The following is a 26644-nucleotide window of genomic DNA, read 5'->3' on the forward strand; positions in this document are numbered from 1 at the left end:
GTGTACAACATATAAATACCTGTAATACCCTTCTTCGTGTTGATGACTGCCATCTCCACAATGTTAGGGACCTTGTAAGCGAAAAAGTTTCTGCTCTGTCAAAATTGAATATCACAACTCTTGATACTATCAACTGGTCAGGTCGTAAAATTCGTGAACACTTAAGAAATGACGCATTCCAAACCTGGACAAACCATACCTTGTGTGGTAAAGGGGTTATTGTTTATAGTGATCTCCCCAAGGCTAACTCATGGGTAAGCAATCGAAAGGGCCTATCTTCCTCAGAATGGACCAATGCTTTAAAAATGTCAAGCAATATTTCGGTGGTTTGCGCAATACCGGGTAGAACTCTAAGCACAACCCGCTGCCGTCATCCAGACTGTAGCGAGCTTGAAACACTTGGACACGTGCTTGGACAATGCCCTAAAGGCGAGCTGCTGATTAATGCTAGACATCATCATGTACAACATGCTTTGGCGACATCGTTAAAAACTTTAAATTGGGAGATTCATGAGGAAGTACATTGTGTATCATCAGATGGTTCTTTCAGACGGGCAGACATTATTGCTATTAACGGACGCTTAAAACGGGCTCTTGTTCTTGACCCTACTATCCGTTTCGAAAGAAACCTAAATCAGGCCACCGAAGTTGATATTGAGAAGAAGTCCATATATGAACCTTGTCTGCCGTATCTTTCTCAAAAGTACAACGTCCCTCTTAAACAATGGTCTGTCATTGGTTTGCTGTTTGGCAATAGAGGTTCAATCACAAAATTCACGTGGAATTATCTTAAGGAACTTCACATTCCTTTTGATTATGTAATGTCTATTCTTATAAATATTATCAAGGATTCTCTTCAAATATTACATCATCATCTCTATTTCAATTAATCCACTTATATTTGCCTTAAACAATTAACTATCTTTTTTCTTTAATGTACCACATCACATTATATTGTACATGTTTATTGTATTCAGGACCCTTGTGGTCACTCAGATTCTTTGAGCTGATGTCTACAATTAAGAATTTATATATGTAATTGTATTGATTTTTGTGTTAACTGTATTTTTAATAATTTGTTGTTGTTGTACAGATGATTATTTAGTTTAAGTTACATAAAATAACGAGTAATGCCAATTTTGTAGCTTAAAGTGACCGTTTTAATCCATAAAAATTGTAAGATATAGGATCTCTACAATTTTTTTATTTGTGTCCTGCTTTTGTCTAGCTTTTTGAACCAATTTACCTTGTTTTTCATTCATGAGTATCCAGTAAACTTATACAGAGGTACTGATACAAACTAAGAATGTGATTCTGGGGGAGGAGAGAAAGAGTTTTTCTTTTATAGATTTTAATGAAGAATTGCTTTTTTTTTTCTATTACAGAATAGGCCTAAGTTATTTTCGTCATGTTATCTGCCTGTATTTATACGTTTTAAAGAATAATATAAATAACAGGAAAAAGCATGATAAGATTATGAAACTTACGAACTTCACAGCGCAAATTAAATAAAAACGAGTGAAGGAGTATAATTTTGGTAGTAGACGCTATGAAAAAATTATATACAAATTATGTCTTTGGAGTGATTTAAGTCTACGGAGTATAATTATCTTCAATCGGCATTATGCAATAATTTAAAACATTTTCTAATCGTATTTATTTCCATTTATGTTACTGGCAGTGGTGAATTTCTAAACAGAAAAAGTGCCCTGGCACTGGGATTTCAGTAGTATCGATAGTAGTGTCTTCGTCGTCGTCGTTGTCTTCATCATCATCATCATCGTCACCATCACCATTTCCGCAGGAATGTCAGACAAAGTTAGATGGGTTCAACTAGATATAGAGGTTGCTAGTTCTTACTATCAATCTTCTTAATGTATCCAGCTGTTTGCTGACAACATAAAGTCCACTATAGTCCACTGTAGTCTATTCAGTTGTTTTTCACGAGAAATGAGGGGTATTTTGATTGCTGTTCATTATATATGCCTGTTGCTAGTAGCCAGAGATGGGATGTAGTCAATATATACTGCAGGGCTGTGTCTTCTGCAACTGGTGCTGATGATTTTAATTTACTTCTTTTGTGGTTTATGGATGGACAGTATAGAAGAATGTGTTCCAGATCTTCATCATGATTATTACACCACAGACAAGTAGGATTATCAGAAATGTGGAATCGGTGTAGGTACAAGCATTTCTATTACAGAACAAGTTATTTTCGTCATGTTATCTGGCTGTATTTATACGTTTTAAAGAATAATATAAATAATAGGAAAAAAACATGATAAGATTATGAAACTTACGAACTTCACAGCGTAAATTAAATAAAAACGAGTGAAGGAGTATAATTTTGGTAGTAGAAGCTATGAAAAAATTATATATAAATTATGTCTTTGGAGTGATTTAAGTCTACGGAGTATAAATTAACAAGGACAATATTATCTTCAATTGGCATTATGCAATAATTTAAAACATTTTCTAATCGTATTTATTTCCATTTATGTGCCCTGGCAGTGGGATTTCAGTAGTACCGATAGTAGTGTCTTCGTCGTCGTCGTCGTCGTCATCATCATCATCATCATCATCACCATCACCATCACCATCACCATCACCATCACCATCATCATCATCATCATCACATCACCATTTCCGCAGGAATGTCAGACAAAGATAGATGGGTTCGACTAGATATAGAAGTTGCTAGTTCTCACTATGAAATTGTTGAAATATAAATAAAATATGACTTTTTATAAATGCAAAATTTGATGATAATATGAAAATCATAAAAGTCCCCTGGAGCTGCCCGACCTCAAAAAATAGTATCTTGGTGCCACCAGGGCCCGCCAGGCCTGAAATACACCCCTGATTACAAATACTTCTCAGAAATAATATACGCATATAATATATGTTTATCAATAATAACTGTTCTCTGCTTTAGATATTATCTGGCTGTACCTGGGGGAACATGCTGTTGTGGGATGAGGGTCTCATTAGAGCAGAAATTAGAAGAAGAAAGAAGCAACTCTGTCATTCTGCTCCAATTGTTCAGTTCGAATTTGATCAGAGTGGTGACCTATATTCATTTGGTAATGGCGAAATGAATTTACTAGCAATCATTATAGAGTTTGCCAGCCAATACAAACTATCCAGGCATGAAACATATTTTAACATACCGTACTTAAACTATTATGACAACTTTAAGAATTTATAATTTTGTAATATCATTTGTTACTAATAATAAAGTCAGTACCGGTATATGATATACTGGTACACATTTATTGTAAACGTAAGCTACTGAATATAGGGTGAAATGGTGTCATGATGATACACTCCAGAACAATAATTCATTCAGTATGTTAAAGCTTGTTGACGATTACTTTATAACTTTATCCAAGAGGAACTTCGAAGAACAGAGATAAAACCAAAGTGCATAATTCTGAACCAATCTGTAAACATTTATCATACAATACTGTCTACCATATGAATGAATAGCCCGGTAATGTCCCGTGTAGGGCAAAGACCTCCTAAGAAAGGGGTGGCTTGATGTAACTTACTTGGTGAGCCATTTCAAGTAAGACTTGTGGCACTCTGATATATATCACTGACACTAACTTTCCTCTTACAAGCTAGTTACACTTTAGATTGTACAATGTTCACTTCACTTAAGTGTTACTCTAGTTCCTTCCACTTTTTCCTGTCTCTTGCTATTCTTGACCGGGCCTCGCTGCGAGCATGTCTGCCATCTGCGCCTTGGTCGTCCTTGTCTTCTCTGCCCCGTGTATGGGTCCCACATTGTAGCTGCGTACGCCCATCTTTCTGGATCTAGCCTTGCCACGTGTCCTCCCCACTTCCATTTTAGCTTTGTTGCCCTTTCCAAGACATCCGCGTCGCTGGAGAGGTTGCGTAGTTCTTCGTTTGAGATCCTGTCATGGAGTGAGATACCCAGTGTCTTTCTCTGCATTTTCCTTTGACATACTTGAATGGATTGTTTGAGCTTATCTACTAACGATCATGTCTGGCATCCGTATAAGAGTATTGGGAATATGCATGACTCAAGGACTTCGAATCTAAGTTTCCTGTTGATGGATTTTTCGAGTAATATGGACTTCAGGCTCCAGAATGCTTTCCAGGCTGCAGATGTTCTCCTGTTGATTTATTTATTTTTTGTTCTGTCGGAATGTGACTAATTGTCCCAGGTATACATATTCTGTTGTGTATTCTATTTCTATTGTGTCTACTCTAATGGGTATCTCCGGTGCGTTCGTCATCACTTTGGTTTTATCTTTATTCATCATGAGTCCTATTTCTTTGCTTTCGTCTACCATATAGTACCATAAAGTATACCTAAACTGACTGATCACTAAATTGGTTACTTATACGGGGTGGAAGTGAAATAGCCTTGCAGATTTTCAGAGCGAATAGCTCATGTTGTATGTAACAAAAAACTATATCATATTGGTGGAAAGGTCATACTTTTTTAAGAAAGATTTTTTTTTTCCCCCAAATGTTTAACAACTTCTTATTCGGTAACTATTGCGAGTAGGATCGTGATTTTTGTCCATATCGATAGAAAATCTAATAAAGAATAATTTATCCCTCTGGCGTACTTCAATAGTGTGGACGGTTTTCGTGTAAATTTAATTTTAAAAACCTCTAATTTCAAGCCACTGCATGATGCGAGCAAGTGGCAATGTCGAGGCAGAGAGCAGCTCATCTACCGAGACACACCGAGTTCATTGAACTCTTATATCTGCATGACGAGTAGAGTGTGTTGGCGATGATGTTGCCGGACTACTGAAACTTCAAACTTAATTTTCTAATTAACTGTGCATTTAATCACAAAACGTAATATAGGTTTTATGTTCATTTAAATGTACCCTACCGTCTCTTTCAACCTGCAAGGTTAATTCACTTCCACTCTGTATATATGTCACAGTTCACAATGATGTACAGTAGACCTGTCCTGTGACTTTATCATGTGCAGTGGCTATATCACCAATGGGTATGGAGGAGGAAGATAGGTTTTAGTCTGAGATGATCTTCCGTGTTGGTAGATTGGTATAATATTAACTATCATGAAGCAAACTCTCTTTCTAAAGGTGCATACACACTTAGCGAATGAACAACGAACGAACAAACGACAAATGATTGCATTTGCTGATTGAAATCGGTACATGTGTACATCGCAGCAAAGGGAAACCGATCGTTTGATTTGCCTTCGGAAGTGATCCGTCACTTGTCGGTACATCAAAGGAAGTTGGTATTCATTGTGGACGGGATTTGCCACTAGTTGGTAGTTCGTAACAGAACGCAGTGCTTAGTTCAATTTCACCAACAGGATGTCGAAACTGGAGTGGACTGAAGACGCTGTTATAACTCTTATTAATGCATATAGGGAGCAGGAAACTTTATGGAATCCCAAGCATCCTACTTACCACAATAAAGTAAGAAAACATGATGTTTGGGAAGTTATTGGAGAGATGTTCAGCTGCAAGTTAGGCGAGCCAAACACGTGCAAAATTTGAAAACTATTTTTGTTTATTTATTTTCAGTGAATATATGCTTGTTGTTTATTGTAGGGACCAGAAGCCAAAAAGAAAATTGAGTCCCTATTGACATCATTCCGGAGGGAAAGACAGAAGTCCACAAAAATATCTGGAATGGGGAGTGATGAAGTGTACGAGTCAACTTGGTTTGCGTATAAACATGTCGTTCCTTTTGGACAAATTCACGCCCAGAAAAAGAAAGTTCCAACCTTGTGGTCACGAAATAAATTATTGGCACTGAAAAGTGCCTTTTCGTAAGCATGATGCGCATTCGACACAGACAAATCTCTCTTTTTAGTATTTTAAGATAATTATTGTCAGTGAGGTATCCGTATACTGAAACTTTCCCCTGTCTTGCAGTCGTACCTTAATAAAATCTTCCAGTTCCCCAATTATAGCTGTACATACTTCTGGAACAATCCTGGTAATCAGCTGTTTCAACATTGAATAAATACATTAAACTTGTATACGAATTTCCTGTAGCGAGATATCGAAGTGTTAATGCTAGTCTTTCCTGAATAGGTATTGCTTCTTGCCAGCCTGTGTCTTTCTTGGAAATTTTTGGCCCTATTTTGCACAGTAATATTTCGAAGTCTATTTCTGAAATGCGACAGAAGTTGTGAAATTGTCCCGATTCCATTCGATGTAAATCATGAAGCAAGTCAGTGCCTCTATATTGATTGTGACTTTTGTAGAGTGGCGTCTGCCACCATCGCCTTTTGGTTTTTAACTTTCTTTTTGTTAAACTGCCTATAATAACAACGGTTGCACTTGCTATAATTATATTTCTGTCTGCCTTTATTGCGGATAATCAGCGAACGTGAATGTTTTCTGACAATTTGCTGATGATTTGAACGTTGCTCCAAACAGCGAACGAACAACGAAGTTTTGCTTCATCATTCGTTTGTTGTTCGTTTGCTAAGTGTGTACGCACCTTAATAGCTTATTCTTTCCCCTCTCGCAGAGCTGGCATGCCAGGTCTCGCCTCCTCATCTATACAATATTATTATGTTTATTTTTTTTTTTCTTCAATGAATGAACTTGTGGGTCAAGTCAAGATCCATGCAAAATATATAACAAATTTCTAATTCATTATGAATGTCTTTGCAAGTTATCTAAACTATTTTGGACTCTGACTTCGTTTCAGGTATGGATGGAACTGTTAGGAGGTGGAACTTCGATAAAATAGATAATGCAGATCCCCCAGACGATAACCGCTTTCTAGAATTAGAACCCAAATGGGAATTGCATATTGCAAATGCTAATAACAGGGCTGCCATTATGTGTGCAGTAAGGATATATGACAAGTTTAGTCCGTTTTGGTATGTTCAGGTAAAGTATCCAATTTAGGCTTACAATCCATCGAAGGAAATTACTTTTCTTGAAGTCTAAAAATATTTCTTCTTGCCTTCCTCTTCTCACCAAAAGAGAGAAAAAGCTGTACGGTTTAATTATGTTAATAAATTTATTACGGTACTGAGAATAATACAACTTAGCTGCTCTAGAATTTCATGCTACTTATCTGGGCCTTTTTGATGCTAAGCATATTTGTTATTAATAATTAGGATACTTCATAGCTTATTGAATTTTTATGTACAGTGCAAGCAAATTGAAAGTTTTTATTGCACCTAAATTTACTCACTATGTTTAAACAATATATTTATTTATTTATTAAATTAGTTTAATAGCAGACTGTTCTGTATCTGTGTTTTTATTTTTTCAGTTATCAGAGAACACATTCACGTTCCTTGAAATATAACACAAAAAGGAAATTGCGATTGCATCTAGTGCTAATTATTATGTTTAGACAATTAATTAATATTAAGTAATTTTGTCTCATCATCTGCTGCAGTAGAAACAACAAGAAGCTAATTTTACAAATACAAATAATTACTCTTGAACCTACAACATTTGACCCATAGTCTACATGGCAGTTGATGCTATATTTGTTTCATTTGTTCACTTTTCAAAGTGCACGTTCACTTTGCTTACAACAAAACGCTATCACTGCGAAATTATTCTAACTAGAAAATAAAGACTTTTCTATAGCTGGGACCATCCATGAACCCAAGTAATAAACATGAAAAAAAATAATATAAAATTACGAAATAATAATTTTAATTGTAAAGGAAACTAAAGTAACCAAGAAAGGATATCTAGTAGGCCACTGGAATATTTCGGAGTTTATAGATGTAGATATTAATAATACAAGATGGTGTGGTGTCAGAAAAGACCCCAGGTAAGTGTCGAGGGTTAAATTACATATGAGGGAGTCAGAAGCAAAGGGGTACAAGTGACATTTCTAATAACATGAGTTAAGTGCATCTAGTTAATTTGTGGTGAGTTTCTAATATGTTTCACGGAGTTATGAAAGACGGTGTAGTATAGTAATCTGGTACACAGACTTCATCCATGAAGATCGAAGTATTTTACAATGCAAGTAGCCTACTAATATATGCATAAAATGTAATTTTCTTACATACTGTATTTATACAGAATGATTCAAAAGATGATGATATTAGTCATTATAAGAAAAAAATTTTCTAATGGGTGCACTGTTCTCTCATTGATGATATCGTCAACAGCAGTCCACCTCTTATCAGTGATCAAACGAAAATCCATATGGCATAGAAGTTTCATCGAAAAAAAATCTCAAAATCTCAAAGTAATTTTCATATTTTAGGTATAAACTGCTACAGCAAAGTTAATTACTATCTTCTCTTTCCACAGCATTCAGCCTCCATCCTTTCATCTCAATTTGTTTGAAATTCACCTTTTACAGTGTGTTTTCTAACCACAATCTACGTGCTCTTGTAACATATTGTTTTCCTTCTTGTTTACTTTTAGTACACTATGCAACGAGCCTATAATGGTAGTAATTAAGACGCGAGTATGTTTGTTTATGAAACTCGCTTGCACTCGTTTCATAATTTTCATACGAGCGTCTTAATTACCATTATAGGCAAGTTTCATACGACTTTTTATGCTCGACCATATTTCTAACTTAAAATTATTCATAAGTATTCATGTTATGGTTATCTAAGTGAGGAGCGGAACTGACCTTCTAAATTGTGAGATGTGCGCAGACGCGAAAGTATTGATTTTTTCCGAGGAACGAATGTCATTGACCTTGATATAATCTAGAGAATAACATGAACATTAATCTTGATATAACCTGGAAATTGATTTAGAATTGAAAAACGAGATGACAAATTGAATTTATTTGAATATTATTTACAATTAACGCTAATTATTATAGTAACAGAACATAACCTTCTGCGACAGTATTGGATTTCCAGCCTCCGTGACGTTTTGCTAGTTGTCTTTCGATTGCATATCCGAGAATAATCGATACTTGCGCTTTTATAATGGTACAATGGTGATTTCTGATTGGCTGAACAACTGAACTATAAGAATAGGTGTACTTTAATGAGGTGCATTAAAGGGCTACTACCAGGTGTACAATTACTACATTTCGGCATGGTCAAGCATAAAAAATATTTTCTTCCCTAATTTTATTTTATCTATTATTACCACATGGCCCATCCATTCCACTCTTTTCCTTTTCATATCTGCCACTAAATCAGTTTGTTAGTGTATATTTTATTACATTTACTGGTAGGCAACATTAATTGTAATTATGCGTTTTGTTAAGCTTTTTTTGCATACGTATGTTACATTTATTAATTATATTGCAGGATGGTAACGGTGGTATATGGAGAATCGACCTTACTTACAAAAAAGAGGATCGACAACCACCTGTTCAGCTTTTTGTATGTCATGCAGGTCCAGTTATGGATATGGCAGCATCACCATTTGATGAACATATCGCAACACTTGGAAAAGATGGAAGAATCTTTTTCTACAATTATTTGGAAAAGAAGTTGCTCTTTACAAAGAAATTTTCAGCAGAAGGCTCCCGTCTTATATGGCTACCACTTCATGTGAGTTATAGTCCAGTCGCTCTTATTTCCGGCAGCCAATCACGTTGCAGCCACATCTTATTATCAAAGAACTCACTATAAATAATTATATTATAGTCCAGAAACTAGTCAAACCAATAAATTTTTAAGCAAATCTTGATTACACAATTTTTAACACTATATCACTTCGGAAAACATATTATATGTCTTTCTTGTGTTAAATTTTATATTACCTTGTTCTGATGATGGCCAATAGCAGGCTGAAACATGTTAACAAGGTAATGTAAAATTTAACACAAGAAAGACAAATAATACGTTTTCCGAAGTAAATAATTACTTGAATGGTGTAATATCATAGGCAATTATAAATTCCAGTGCTATTTACAAATACAAAGATAAAATATTAGGAGTAACATCGAAATAATACAACATAACACATATGAATGAAGACATTATTCTTTATTTATTCTAAGAGATATATAAATATCAACCGTTCAGAAATATAAATATATAAAAGATCGGAAATTTGAATATCCTTATTTATATAAACATTGTTGCAGACCATATTTTGACATAAATTAAACTCATATTGAGCATTTTAGTTTGGCTTGGTGTTCATACAGTGACTCTGGAGAATCCCTCGTGACAGTCAAGCACTAATCTTCTAAAATAGCAGGGCTCTATTTTTCCTGCATACCTCTTCTCCATGGTAGACATGTCCTGAGGGAATCAATCACCATGTTCATCATTTACTGCTCCAGAATCCTTGGGGGAAATGTCGAGATGAGAATGAAGTGAATAAATAACGACATACTGCAACGCAGTTTTTCATAGCATGGCAACAGTTCATGTACAGTCTCCTTGTAATTTTTGTTCCCCAAGAACTGTAAACAAACGTGCTTAAAACTTATACAAATTCCTGCTTGATAGGTGAACCATGCAAAAGTAGCAGTCATTCATTCATACTCTTGGTTGGTTTCTTCCAGATCATGTGTACTGGCGAAGGACGTTCTTTTTCATTAATTAAATTTGTTAGGTTGCCGGCATCAATGTTGTATAATACATGCGGAGTCCCAAGTTTTATTCTTGTCCCCAATTTTACAACCAAAATAACAGTGGTTATGCTTTTCTGATTAATGAAGGTTTTGTGAAGAAAATGTCACTTCTCGTCACAACTAGCAAAATGTGTCAGCACTGTTCACATAGATTCGTGGCATTATTGTTCAATTTAACAGAAATCACTCGTATATCAAGGCCTTACAAATTAATATATCAACTATCAAAAACGAACTCAAATAAGCATTAAAAAATACCGAAGTTGAGCAGGAGAGAGACAAAAAACCACTGAAAATTAGGAAGAAGAAATATTTACTACCAGAATAATGAAATATTATACAGTAAAGCCTGTCTGAAAGATCACCCCTATTGAGAGACCACTCCTCCTAAAGACCGATTTTTTAAAGAACCGAATTAAAAACCCATAAAACCAAAGTAAATCACACCCCTTTTAAGAGACCACCTCTCTCCCCGACCACCGACTAGTGGTTGCATAGCCATTTCCTTAATTTTACCTCTTTTAAAAGATCATACTATATTTAAAAAATGTACAATTTAGTATTTCATTACATTAGTGTAGCTTAAATAAATTCCAAGAAATTTGTACAGTACTAGAAGTTAAAATGATATTTGGCAACGTTGTTAAGTGATATTGTATTCACGTTGTATTCCCATCTCTGTCCTTAATCCCTTAAGGATTAAGGATTGGGGATTGCTACGAAAAAGGTACAGTGACCGCTTGCAAACGCCTCCGAGGTATGACAAAGGGCTATTTGCACCGCTATTGAACAGTTTCTTGAAAGGTAAGATTTCTCATGCGGTATGACGGTTTTACTTTTCGTTTTGTACATTAAAAATCAAATCATTACTTGTTAATTACAGTACAATTATTTATTTTTTCTTCTTCCTATCTATTAGAAAAATCCGGTGATCAACGATGACGAGGATGAAATCAAGATAGAATTTCAATCCGAAAAAATGTGACTAGAACAAGCCTTATGTAATATTGAGTTAATTCAACAATTGGCACCATTGAAAGACTGTATGAATCGATAACATATAAATGAACTTCTTAACATGTTAAAGAATAGTTTTGAAAATGAGATTGTAAAAAGGAAATGTAAAAAAGTTAAGCAGAGTTCAATTTATGATTTTGTGAAGAGGAATCAAAGGAAAAAATTGGAAATAACGTAAAATAAGAAATAAAGTTCTAATTTCAAACTTTTATTTTTAGCAATATTTTCCACGTTTTTATTTGATTAACATATAAACGTTTTAACCCATTAAATTGTGTAAAATAACTCCCCCTATTGAGAGACCACCCCTCTGAAAGACCAGCAGTGGTTGTTTAATACAGGTTTTACTGTGTGGAAGATAAACATTGTTTCTTATACCTCTCCCAAACTATTGTAATTTTTTTTAACTAGCTATAAAATCCCTATAAAATTATCCCACTATAACAAAGCAGTGTAAAATGAAAACTAGAGCTAATTTTTAATTTTTTTCTTTGATATTCATGATCAGCACATCAAAATTGATAAGAATTGGCTATTTTTATTCAATTTACATTTTCACTTTTGAACAGCGTTATTGATCCTATTCATATTTGATCTGTTACAGTTCTTTATTGTGTGGCCATGATTTGTTGAAAACTGCGGATAAAGCTAAGCAATAATATTTTTAATTTTTCAGGTAGATAAGACTGGCACAGTACTAATAGCTGGGTTTGCTGACGGTTTAGTGAGAGTACTTGTGGTATCTTTGGAAGAATTTAAGAAAAACCCCAATTCCAATTCGGAATTTGTAACCATAATTCAAGTCACAAAACCACATTCTAAACCTATTACTGCAATGACAATGAACGACAAAGGAAACTTGCTAGTGACTGGAAGTGAAGATTCTACAGTTTTTGCATATCGTATTGGTAAAGGTTTCAGTTACATAACACTGGAACCTATTGGTTTTGTAAATGTACCAAACAGTGTTACATTCCTCACCTGGAAGCCACACACGGTATGTCTCAATTCATTCTGTTCAGACAATTTGCACACATAAGTAGTTAATATTACATCAACTTATCACGATTTCTTATGAAACGAAGTATCAGAAGTTCAAATCTGACCGAAGATGAAAAGGTACAGTATCTGCATAATGTGTTGTAAATCTTTGATGAAGGATGGACAGGACAGAGAAAAATTCTCTTCGGCACCAGGACTCGAACCTGAGTTTTCAGCTCTACGTGCTGACACTTTATCCACTAAGCTACACTGGATTCCAGTCCCGATGCCAGATTGAATCCCCTCAGTTTAAGTTCTACCTCTCACTTTTCCCTTTGGTGATTGTCACGGTATGTTTGGATCTTTAATATTGTAATCTGACAGAATGAAAATTCGGCTATCTTTCCTTTATATGTATCGTTATGCTCGACCATGTCGAAATGTAGTAATTATACACCTGGTAGCAGCCCTTTAATGGACCTCATTAAAGTACACCTATTCATTAAAGTTTAGGTGTTCCACCAATCAGAAAACACCATTGTAGCAATATGAAAGTGGAAGTATAGATTATTCTCGGATGTGCAATCAAAAGACAACTAGCGAAACGTCACGGAGGCTGGAAATCCAATACTGTCGCAGAAGGTTATGTTCTGTTACTATAATAATTAGCGTTAATTGTAAATAATATTCAAATATATTCAATTTGTCATCTCGTTTTTCAATGTCTAAATCAATTTCAAGGTTATATCAAGATTAATGTTTATTTTACTCTCTAGATTATATCAAGGTCAATGACATTTGTTTCTCGAAAAAAATCAATACTTTCGCGTCTGCGCACATCTCACAATTTACGAGATATTGAACAAGGTCAGTTCCACTCCCCAGTCAGATAAGAATAACATGAATACTTATGAATAATTTCAAGTTAGAAATATGGTCGAGCATAAAAAGTCGTATGAAACTTGCCTATAATGGTAATTAAGACACTCGTATAAAAATTATGAAACTCGCTTGCGCTCGTTTCATAAATATGTTCGCGTCTTAATTACTACCATTATAGGCTCGTTGCATAATGTACTACTATAAAACGGTTTCCGGTGTATCAAACTTTAACTATTTCGGTGTGCATGCGTCGATCCACTTCCACCTCCTACTTGAATGCTCGAGGGGATGGTCGTGGAGATGACAGTTGGAACGCGATATCAGTTGGGACTTGGCCTGATACCGGGCATTAAGAAGGGAGAATCAACTCAGTTGGAGAGATCAACCAACCGAGACTTGACTTTTGCTATGTGATAAGTATACACCGGAAACTTGGAGATTGTGATTGTGAGATGGGTTATGTGTGGGTTAGCATATTTTAAAAATAAGAAGTAAGATCGCACAATGTGCATGATTCGATGCTCGGTTATTCCTCCGTGCAGAACTTTGTCAGAGAGTTGCCCCTCTTGTCACAGCTCAGGACATGGTATCTTTCACAAAACCTGCTACAGAGTTCACAAACACAGTCTGGGCCAGGGTTGTGGAAGGCCTTCGTCTTGCATAGTCTGTGATGGAAGCCATGCACTGCTAGTCGGGTCACCAGATGGCGCAGGTCGAAGTTAGCTTGTTTCCAATCATCCGAGGTCATGGCGTCCTTGTTGTAGAAGTCCATCCAGATTTCTGCTTTCTTCTGCTGTAGTTCACTCAGGACTTGGTCGTAGCTTGGGGAGGAAGGTAGAGACATTTGCAGGCGGAGTTCTTCAATAAGAAATGGTTCCCTGGCTAGCTCATATACCGTCCGTGATGGCGCGTATTTGGAAAGTCCTGCGGCTTTCTTGAGGTAGGTTGCTTTCACGTTTTCCAGCTTCCTCATGCTGCCAGTGTCTAAATGTTCCCATATAAGTTCCAGGCCGTACGTAGCTATGGGAAGGATTTTTATGTGAAAAAGTCTTACCGCTGCTGCCAGAGACATCTTACATATGTCTTTGATGTCATGTATCGCCTTGATGGCTATTGTGGTCCTGTGTATGATGTGCTGGCTGAAGGAATTACCCTTAATTTGTAGCGTGATACCCAGATATTGAAAGCTATTGACTTTGATCTGTGTTCTGTTCCTGTATACTATTCTGTCCTTCGCAGCTGGTTGTCCTCCCCTCCGGAAGGTCATGTGGACGGTTTTTTCCTCGTTCAACCTCAGGTCATTTCCATCCGCCCATGTAGTTAGCCTGTCGAAGTTGTCTTGCAGCGTTTAGCATGAGGTCGCAGTCAGAGCCATGTCGTCAGCATATATATATGAGCATATTTTAACAGATATGTAAAAGGTGCTGCCGCTGAAGGGAATATTCTTGTTATTAATTGTTTGAAAGTTTGCTGCTAATTCTATTTAAGAGATAATTATAATAAAGGGAGGTATTGTAAATTTTGGATTTTTCCTTTTTCTGAATTTATTTTTGGTTTTTAAAGTTTCCTTACTTAAACACTGGTGTAGTGAACCACCGATCCAAACATACCGTGACATGATCTACCCTCATGTACTGTGTCACAGAATATGTGACAGTGGTACAATGTCCAATGCACTATGTACAGAGGTGCACTCATTACGAGTGACTAAGTGGCCGGGATCCAACGGGATGAGTGCCGTCTTGAATCACTAACTTAAGAGATTACTTACAAATATATTATTATGATGTTCATTCATTCATTTTATTCCATAGATCTTACATAAGCAATGAAGCTTTAAGATGTGGTATAAGTAAAAATTTTACAATATTACAATTACAATTTTTACAAATTTTTATAGTTTTAAAATTTAGTAATCTTCTACAATTTTTACAATTTTGTGCAATTTTTTACAATATTGTGACGGCCACGTGATATTCGAACTCACGACCAGCAGAAGGAAGTCAGGACGGCCGGCGCAGAGGTTGCGCGCGCATCTGCTTCCTGTGGCATGTGCTGTGGTGGGGAGAAAGGGGAAAGAGCGACTGCGGCAGAGAGGAGAGATATCCAGATGATTCGAGAGTGGAATCTTTCGCGAACTCTCCAGAAACTATAGTCTAGTTATAAATACAACGCGCAAGTGAACGCGAGACAGTCAGTTTTAGTCAGTCAGTCAGTAAGGCAGTGTTGTTAAAGTCAGTGGAAAGCAAGCCAGACAGTCTTGTGTAGCAGTGAAGCCAGCTTCGAGACCAGAGCGTGACTTGAGTTGTGTCTGTAACTGTGGAGCCTGAAGCCCGGAGTTCGAGTGCAGTGGACCGCAGTTGGGGGACCTGAGTTCGAAGTTCAGCGGATCGTCTCTGAAGGTCTGGGGTTCGAGATTCTGTGAACGCGAGTGACTGAGCTAGAAGAACTAGCCAAGACAAACGAGCTGTGAACTGAGAACTGACAGTTCTGTGTTGTAAATAGTGCTTTGTGAATATTAGATAAGATTAACAGTTCATTGTTGTTCGTAATAGTCCAAGTAAATTGTCATTGTCGTCTGTGGAGTGCACTAACGAATACTGTGTTGCTGTGTGGAGAGCAAATCCCATTGTTGACGGGAGTGAAATTGAATTGTAGAAAGTGAAGAGTTATTGTTGAGATAATAAAATTACATTGTTGTTCAGTATAAAAATTTACAACATTTTGGAGAGATGTAGTGAGATGAGATGAGGTCCGAGGATTTGCCAAAATATTACCCGGCATTTGCCTTTTGGTTGGGGGAAACCTCGGAAAAACCCAACCAGGTAATCAAATGAAAGGGGGATAATCAAATCAAAGGGGTTGATGCCAAGGACTCGCCATAGACCATCCGGCTTCAGTCCCACAGCTATAAGTACCGAAGTACATATAATATTTCTGGCATCGGGACTGAAATCCAGTGTGGCTTATTGGATAAAGCATCAGCACGTAGAGCTGAAAATCCGGGTTGTAGTCCCGGTGCAAGAGAGAATTTTTCTCTGTTCTATCCATCCTTCATCATATGGTAACGCAGAATTCCTTCATGGAAATATCATATGTACTTCAGTACATCATAATAATTGTAAATCTTTGTTACAGACTTCGACTCTACTGGTATGCTGTCTTACTGGAGAGGTTGTGGAAGTAACCCTTCCAGAAGAACCTCAGTCGTACACCAAAGTGTCATTCAATCTTATACAATCGGAAATAAAGACCCTCACTTTTCATAGTTGTAAATCACAAATCAGAAGAGATATCTTGTTGGAAGAAATAGAACAACGGAAGATAAAGAAACTGGAGAAAAAGAGAGAAGAACTGGAAAAAATAAAAAAGGAGAACCCTGGAATTGATATCGATGAAGAGACGTTTTTAGGTAGGCCTAGCTCAATGATTAGCACTTCTGACAAGGGAACTTGTAATGAGCTCATGTCGATGTTTCCCCTCAAATGCATATATATCTCCAGAATGCCGTTCTGGTATTTTTTTCTACAACTTGAGAGAGCCCTGATTTTTTATTTTTACTTATTCAAATAATAATTGTCTTACTTGCTTCTTACTCAGTTTTGTATATATAATAGCACTGGCATTACTAATAAGTAGCAAGTAATATTAATATTAATAATAATAATAATAATAATAATAATAATAATATCCTATCAAAAATAAATCAACTTTCAAAGAGAGTAAAGAAAAGGATACCATATAATACCTAATACATACTATTGTATTATCATTTTTATTTCAATACAATCCGATAGGAGGTGCCAGGCAGTCTTGATGACGATATTGAACATAGGTTGGGCAGGGTCTTGAAAAATGAAGGAGGAATTTTAAAGCTAATTTAATAGAAATGTGCAAAAATTTGTATTTATTCAATTCTTTTGACATTCCGGGACAAATGTAACTCAATCCAGAACACACCATTAAAATTCAGAATCGTGGGAAATCCAGTACATCTGGCAACCCTGGTTGAGGGACCACAGTGAGGCCTATGCAGAAAGGTAAAGGGATTATATAAGCTGTAGGCGTACAATAACGAAAATTAATGAGGGTAAAACAAAAAGCAGTGCAGTGGCGTACTGTCTCATTCAGGGTGCGAATTAAGATTTCTGATGAGGGGATAGAATCCTAGATAGAGAATACCATGCATAAAAATTATTATTATTATTGCAGTTGTTGACATTACTGAAGTTATCCCTGAACAGGGATGTTAATATGGTTTTATGAGAGGGGAATAACTTTGCAACAAGGGAAAATCTCCCCCATCCTACCTGTTAATTCGCACCCTGGTCTCATTATTTGCTGGCAATTTTACAGATTCTGTAAGAGCTAAATTCTGAAAATATAGTTGATTAGTTCTTAATACCATAATACCATAATTGGGCTTCATTCAATCTCTAGTAAGGTTCGAAACTATCCCTTACTATTCCATAATCCTATTTCATTTTAATACCGGGTTATGAGATCAAATGTGAACATTAGAGATTGAAAACAACAAATCCATAAATTTTCTAGACATCACAATAACAAAAATAGACAACAAACACATTCAAAGTACACAGAAAACCCACAACAACAAAAACACACATACACAACACATCCAACCACCCCACACAACACAAACAAGCTGAATTCCGAATAATGGTACACAGACTACTCAACATACCAATGAACCAACAGGATTACAACGAAGAGTTAAACACAATCAAATACATAGCACAAGAAAACGGATACAACCCTAACATAATAGACAACATAATACGTAAGACAAAACAAAACCACAAAAAACAGAAGAATACAACACAAACACAAGAATACAAAAAATACATCACACTAACATACGAAAACAAAAACACATATAAAATTGCAACCTCATTCAAGAAATGAAACGACAACATCGCATACAGAACAAATAACACTCTACAAAAACGTCTCAACACACAAACAACACAAACGAACAAATACAACCACACAGGTGTATACAAACTCAAATGTAACACCTGCAAAAACTTCTACATAGGACAGACAGGCAGATCATTTCAAACACGTTACAAAGAACACATCACAGCCATATCAAAATTACAAAACACCTCCACATATGCAGAACACATCACAAATGCCAACCACAACCACAGAGACATCAACACAGACATGGAAATACTGCACATCCAACCAAAAAGCCAGAAACTCAACACACTACAACAATATGAAATATACAGACACACGAAAACACATCCCAACGATATTCTCAACACACAACTCAATTTCAAAACACATACTCTCTTTAACTCTACACTACGAACGCAACCATATAGGAAACAAGAGGCGCCAAGACCAACAACGACCAGTTCTGAAGATGACCGAAAATAGGTCGAAACATGTTAACAAGGTACGTTAATAATATTTAACACAAGAAAGTTCTTATCATACATATTCCGAAATGTAAACAAATTTAACAACTGATAACTCAGATATTTTTCGTCAGAGATCCTGGGTTCCCTATTTCAAATTGCTTGTTTACAGCCTCTCTATAATCAGATAAATATCTTCGATTGGATTCTGAAACACCCTGTATATGACAAACATTTTAATTTATGAGGAAGGAAATTAAATTCCAAGTACTTCAAATTGGAACCAACAATGTTTGTATAGGTGTAATGACTTAGGAAATACTTTGTTATCTTTCCAGCTGATTCTGACTCAGAAGAGGAGCTGGAACCACTATATTTTCCAGAGGTACCAAATCCCATCTTATTTGGCTTGTATACTCCAAAGGATACAATCTGGCTTTCATTGGCTGGCTATGATGCAGGTTACATGTACGAGTTTGAGATGGATAAAGAAGAACCCGTATGTTGTACAATGATAGCAGAAGCAGATGATGTAGAAATTTACTGTTATCTCTACAGGTAAGTTGTGACAAATGTTACATTTGTAATTAACCTTGGCTATTATTATTTAACTTGTACTGGTATTTAAATGAAAATAAATAACACTGGTCAAAAGCAGACTTTTGGGCATCCCACCATATCCTGGAAGTTAACATTTCCAATGTTCCGGAATTGCATCATGTATGTAGTTCCAAAACACTGGCAATGTTAAGTTCCAAGGACAGCAGAATACCTAGAAATCTAATACCGTAAAAGCCTAAAAATGAGTAAAAAGTAACACTGGTCTGACAAAAGACAATTTCAGTGATGAATTCATAATGTGATTAACCAGACTGTAATATATGAATGTCACGTAGATACCTATATAATATATAAATAGTACCATATCTACTAATTAAAAACTGAAACTTCTCTTACAGCCATAATAAGAAGTACTTAATTTTGGGCATGCAGAATGGACAAATAAGAGTAAATCGGGTTAATCCAGACAATCACACTGACTTGTCTGACTATTGGCAATATTCCATGCATAACAACATCAATGGCAGAATTCGTCGCATGTGTTTCAATTATGATCATCGTTTCATGTTCACTTGTGGAGATGATGGAAACATTTTCTCGTATTATGTGAACTTTGAAGATGAGGGAGATCACATCTTATCAAGGAAGAAACCCACTCCATCTTTCGGAATTGTAAGACCAGAAAAGTTGTTTCTATAACATTTAAATTAAAAGTATGTGTAATAACTGTAAAGTTAAATGCTTGTATGGTGTAACTTCGATTACAGTTACCCGAAAATCTTTCCTTGAAGAAGTTGGTTGCAGAATATTCTGATGACTTAAATGAAGACTGGGAGTCAGTCTATAGCTCCCCGAATTGTGTAAAAACTTAAAGATATATCGTAAGGGAATCGAGTACCTATTACACATGAAAATAAAGATTCGTTGTATTCTTATGAAATAAAAATAAGCAACAGACATGAACATCTGAAAAATGATATCAGACAGAGCTTCCATTATTGATAGGAGATATTCTAGTATACATCTTGATTACACAACTTTCAACATTATATCTCTCGGAATATAAAGCTTATATTGCTTTCACGTGTTAAATACTAGGTTATGGTACCATGTTGACTAGTTTCAGCCTGTAGGCTATCCTCAGAATTGGGTGGTCTTCACGCCTCTGACTGCATTTCCTTTGGGAGTGTGTTTGTGTAGTGTATTGTGGAGTCAAAAAGTGTGTGTGTTCTGAAATTGAGTTGTGTGTTGAAGATTTGGTGCGGGTGTGTTTTTATGTATCTGTATATTTCGTATTGTTCTAGTGTGTTTAGTTTCTCGTTTTTAGGTTGGAGATGTAGAATTTCTATGCCTGTGTTTATGTTGCTGTAGGTGTGTTTGGGATCTGTGATGTGCGTATGTGGAAGTATTTTGTGATTTGGTTATGCCTGTGATGTGTTCTTTGTAACGTGTTTCTATATAGGACAGACAGGCAGATCATTTCAAACACGTTACAAAGAATACATCACAGCCATAATCAAATCACAAAATACTTCCACATACGCAGAACACATCACAAATGCCACCTACAGAAACATAAACACAGACATGGAAATTGTACATCTGCAACCGAAAGACCAGAAACTAAACACACTAGAACAATACGAAATATACAGACACACAAAAAGACACCCATACCAAATTATCAACACACAACTCAATTTCAGAACACACACTTTTTGACTACACATTGCACTACACAAACACACCCCCACAGGAAACACAATCAGAAGGCGCGAAGATTACCCAGTTCTGAGGATAGCCCATAGGCTGAAACTAGTCAACAAGGTACCGTAACCTAATATTTAATACGTGAAAGCAATATAAACTTTAAATATCGAGAGATATTCTAGGGTGGTATAAGTACAGTACAGTATGTAAAACATGAAAGGCAACACTTAGGGTCTCCTTTAATACGACTAAGAATTTATTGTAATATTTTTAGCTAGTATGGTTGAGGTACCAATATTTCTGTTCCTAACTTCTCATCAATGTGTATATTCGCTACATATACTCTATCACTTACATAGTGAACCTATGCATAAGTGAATATTCTGAATTAATTTATTAATCCGTTATATAATACATTTGATGTCAATTTCAATGTCAGCTTCCTTTGTGTATTTCATTTATTAATTTCAGCCTACTAAAGAGAAAGTTGCTGATATTGAAGACCCAAAATACTTGAGCTTGGAAGAAACTAAAGCCAAAGCTGAGCGTGACCATAAGATGGCAATAGCAAATTCACGAAAAGAAAAGGTTCTCAAGAAATTGGAGGCGTTGAAAACTAAGTTTTCAGAATTAATTGTCAGGTAAATATGGCATACAGAGAATTAAATTAAACATCTGTACCTACAACATAATAAGAAGATGTTTGAAAGACTCTTACAATGGCACAGGTTATGTTTGCAGCAACTCTAGGTATTAAAACACTCGGTATCTTTCTTTCTTTATTTTTCTCTCTCTGTCTTTATATTTCTTTTCCATAATTTTAAATTTTGAATAGTCCTACATTCAACTTAAGTATTACAATATTATAAGCAAGGTCAGTAATTCTCTCTCCTGTAGAATGAGGTTTCATAGACTACAACATAAGTATCACCAATCAAAGTGAAAAGGTATCGTACAAATTAAGATAATGCAATTTAATACTACTCTTTATATATATATATATTATCAGCCAGTACATCTCACTTGACGATATGTATCAGAGAAGAACAATTTTGTATACACTTGAAGTCTGATTACAGGAATATGTAGCTAATTGGCGATGTATGTAATGGAGGGGAAAGGAACTGTCCACCCTACCCCATTACCTCCTGACCTAGTTGCCTCATAAGTGGTGCCATGTTGGTATCACTTGTGAGGTTCTGACCTGTTTTTGGACAGTTGACTAAACAATAAAAACTGTTTATATTGCCACGTAGTGGCCATACGTAAGTAGTCTGCAGACATTTTCACTGTGTACGACTATAGATTGAAGTCTTGCAAATCAGTATGCATTTTTATTTTTAGTGGAAGTGGGAACTAATCTGGAATTTTTCTTTGAGGAAAACAAAATCAGATTGAGTGACCCTAGGATTTGAAACCGAGTCCTGAATGTGAATCTAGTGTTTTTCTACTCAGCCACCTAGTTCAGTTACCGGGTACCTCTAGTTTATCTTTATATAAATTAAATACATAAACAGATACTAGTATTAAGAATTTTTGTTATTGTAAGTGGGTTAGTACGTGTACACACACACTTATTCAGTTTTGTTTAACATCATACGGTTTGCTTATTTATGATTGTTCACAGAAATGCAAGACTGCCATTATCACAACAAATGCTTAGAAATGAGCTCGAGATACATCCAGATATAACAAAGGACTTGGATGATAAACTTCAAGAGGACATTAATCTTGTTAAAAGAAAGTTGGCTTTTAATGTGGAGAAAAGCAGACTTGGGTTAAAGAAAGTCCAGGACTATTATTTAAATAATTTAGATTCCATTACATGCTTTGTTCTTGGAATAAGGTAAATATGATATTATTTTATTGAACTAAATTATGAATGTGGCACAAATGTTGTATCTTAATACAATAAAACTTCATTTGGTACGTTTTTATTGTGGTCTGAAAAAAAAAACCATAAGTGAGAAAAACGTATAACTGAAATGGCGCTTAGTAACATCTCAAATAGCATTAATTTAATAATATGTGATTACTTTACAAAAAAAAACTTGTTTTGTTTGCTCCTAAGAAATAAACCAAGGGAAGGATTAATTAACTGTTTTTATATTTATATAATTTACTTATGGGAAGCTGATCTATCCTTAATGATGACGTGAATATGTTAGGAGAAAATCCATAGACTATCATAAACCACAAAAGAAGTAAATTAAAATCATCAGTACCAGTTGCAGAAGACACAGTCCTGTAATATATATTGACTACACCCCAACTCTGGCTACTAGCAACAGGCATCTATAATGAACACCGATCAGACTTTATGTTGTCAGCAAACAGCTGGATACATTAAGAAGATTGATTGATCCACAGACAATTAGGGAAAACACGGGAATTTTACTTGAAGAAAATAAGGAGATATGTTTGGAAGTAAAATCCCGAAAAAACAAAGTACATGATTATGTCTCGTGACCAGAACATAATACAAAATGGAAATATAAAAATTGGAAATATTGTGAATTTTATTAGTAACAACAATGTAATTTATTCGTCACAACAATAATTCCTTTCTACAATTCACCTTAAACGCTCTCGTCAACAATTGGATCTTCACTCACACAGTATTCGTTATAGCACTCCACCGACGACAATGACAATTGACTTGGACTATTACGCACAACAATGAACTGTTAATCTTAACTAATATTTACAAAGCACTATTTACAACACAGTAATGTCAGTTCTCAGTTCACAGTTCTTCTATCTCAGTCACTCGAGTTCACGGTATCTCGAACCACAGACCTTCAGAGACAGTTCACTGTACTCGAACTCGGGTCCCTCCAACTGCGGTCCACTGCACTCGAACTCAGGTCCCTCCAACTGCGGTCCACTGCACTCGAACTCAGGCCTTCGGATGCTGACGCAGATGCGGACGCACACTCGAGTCGAACTCCGGCACACAAGTCTGGCTTGCTTGCTCTGGCTTACTCACTGACTTAATAACTGAAAACTCTGCTCTAGTTCGCTGGCGCCTGCTCTTTTATAGCAAAATCATAGTTGCGAGAACCTTCTACAGGTGTGTAGAGAATTATCTCAATATCTCTACATCGACAGACGTCTGGAATAGTCGAGAAGGTCGTTCCACATCCACTGCGTCAAGTAGCAGCTGCGCGCAGACTCGTTGCGTTGACGTAATACACCCTCTCTCTTCTCTCCACCGCGCGACGTCACTCAATGTTCCGTGGAGCCTGTGCGATCTGCTTTCTTGCGGGACGCTGGTCGTGAGTTCGATTCTCACGTCGCTGTCACAATATATACTTTGAAAAGGTGGAAAAATTCAAATATCTTGGAGCAACATCCAACAAATATAAATGATACTCAGGAGGAAATTAAACGCAGAATAAGTATGGAAAATGCCTGTTATTATTCGGTTGAGAAGCTTTTGTCATCCAGTCTGCTCTTAAAGCTGAAAGTCAGAATTTATAAAACAGTTATATTACCGGTTGTTCTGTATGGTTGTGAAACTTGGACTCTCACTTTCAGAGAGGAACAGAGGTTAAGGGTGTTTGAGAATAAGTTGCTTAGGAAAATATTTGGCGCTAAGAGGGATGAAGTTACAGGAGAATGGAGAAAGTTACACAACGTAGAACTGCACGCATTGTATTCTTCACCTGACATAATTAGGAACATTAAATCCAGACATTTGAGATGGGCAGGGATGTAGAATGTATGCACATAGAGTGTTAGTTGGGAGGCCAGAGGGAAAAAAGACCTTTGGGGAGGCCCAGACATAGATGAGAGCATAATATTAAAATGAATTTGAAGGAGGTGGGATATCATGCTAGGGACTGGATAATCTTGCTGAGGATAGGGACCAATAGTGGGCTTATTTGAGGATGGCAATAAAACTCTGGGTTCTCTAAAAACCATTTGTAAGTAAGTGAGCTGATTTGTCCTTGATAATTACGAGATTAAATTTATAAATAATTTCTATTTCAAGTGTTCCATCTAGCAACATTTAATATTCTACCAATAGCTGTTAATGAACAACCCTCAAATTATGATAACTTTTCCTTAATTTATTCAATTACAGGTACGGTATGTCAAAATATTTTCAGTTTGAAGGAGTGTTAGGATAGTTGTATTCAGTGCAATGATAACTTTGGTGTCGGGTGTTCATTGCTTTAAATGTTTCATTTCTTCCTTCTGCGTGACAAGTCATGAAGTGGAGTTTTCTCGCATATTCCTCTACCCTCTCTGAATGGAATCTCCCACTCGCACATAACCATTTTACTGAAACTATAACTATTTATATAACTATACAGTATGTGTCAGGACAAGCATGAGGAGCTTAACCCTAATATACCTCAGGGTGAAATAGGGTTTATTAAATTGGATAATAAAAAAAAAGCATGGAGAGCTTCGAATTTCCAAAAATTTCGAAGCAGACTGCATCATAACACTGAATACGTTTTATTGTATTTTCGCATTCTTACATTTTCACGTGACTAACCTAATTTCAAGGAACATTGATTTAGAACATATAAATGACACTTCGTATCTCTCGAGGTTTAAAATTCGATCATAAAAGTGTAAAAAAAAAAAAAAAAAAAACAATAAACGAAAACGTATATCTCAAATAAATTAATTTTAAATTCTGCAGATATACCTGACTCATAATAAAAAAGTGAGAGAAAATCACTGAAAAGATAAATGTTCGAAATTTATTCACTTTCTCCTAAGTTTAAAAAGCAGTTCGTTATTCGTGTTATGTAAATATTAAAACACACACAATTTTCCTCACGACTACAACCTCAATTTCCCACATTGAAGAGATCTGAATTCAAATGTCTCTTGTGTCCCAGTGAAATAGTACAATGAAAGAGTAATGGAACGGAGAAAAATTCTCTCCGGTGCCGGGATTTGAACCCAGGTTTTCAGCTCTACGTGCTGATGCTTTATCCACTAAGCCACACCGGATACCACCCCGGCATCATACAGAATCGTCTCAGATTAAGTTCCAACTCTTGGGTTCCCTCTAGTGGCCGCCCTCTGCACTACGTCATAGATGTCTATGAACGTAGGACTGAAGTCCACACATGTGCTGAGGTGCACTCGTTATGAGTGACTAGTTGGCCGGGATCCAACGGAATAAGCGCCGTCTTAAATCACGAAGTGATTTACGCATATCATATATATTATTTTAATGTACCGAAGTACATATGATATTTCCATGCAGATATTCTGCATCATCATACGATGAAAGAGTAATGGAACGGAGAAAAATTATCTCCGGCGCCGGGATTTGAACCCAGGTTTTCAGCTCTACGTGCTGATGCTTTATCCACTAAGCCACACCAATCCATTACTCTTTCATCGTATGATGACGCAGAATATCTGCATGGAAATATCATATGTACTTCGGTACATTAAAATAATATATAAAATAGTACAAGTTTTCTTGTGTTAATCCCGTTTTCTTTACCATCATTTGATAATTTTATGATGATATTTCATTGAAACAAATAAATATGGATGAACTGTCTTCATTATAGTTAATATTATAAGATTTTTTGGAAATAACT

General features: G+C 36.0%; 1 protein-coding gene across 1 annotated transcript in view; it reads left to right on the forward strand.

The window, feature by feature from the left end:
- Nucleotides 1–26644, forward strand: part of LOC138697010 (cilia- and flagella-associated protein 44) — an 82218-nt gene that overhangs the window by 14577 nt on the left and 40997 nt on the right. The window contains exons 6-14 of the mRNA XM_069822601.1: nucleotides 2936–3083; nucleotides 6691–6875; nucleotides 9242–9487; nucleotides 12215–12535; nucleotides 16540–16813; nucleotides 19130–19349; nucleotides 19751–20024; nucleotides 21534–21703; nucleotides 22690–22908. Coding sequence (XP_069678702.1) covers nucleotides 2936–3083; nucleotides 6691–6875; nucleotides 9242–9487; nucleotides 12215–12535; nucleotides 16540–16813; nucleotides 19130–19349; nucleotides 19751–20024; nucleotides 21534–21703; nucleotides 22690–22908 — 2057 coding nt within the window. The remainder of the gene's footprint in view (nucleotides 1–2935; nucleotides 3084–6690; nucleotides 6876–9241; nucleotides 9488–12214; nucleotides 12536–16539; nucleotides 16814–19129; nucleotides 19350–19750; nucleotides 20025–21533; nucleotides 21704–22689; nucleotides 22909–26644) is intronic.

The sequence above is a fragment of the Periplaneta americana genome, chromosome 3 (assembly GCF_040183065.1).
Source record: "Periplaneta americana isolate PAMFEO1 chromosome 3, P.americana_PAMFEO1_priV1, whole genome shotgun sequence".
Taxonomy (NCBI): domain Eukaryota; kingdom Metazoa; phylum Arthropoda; class Insecta; order Blattodea; family Blattidae; genus Periplaneta; species Periplaneta americana.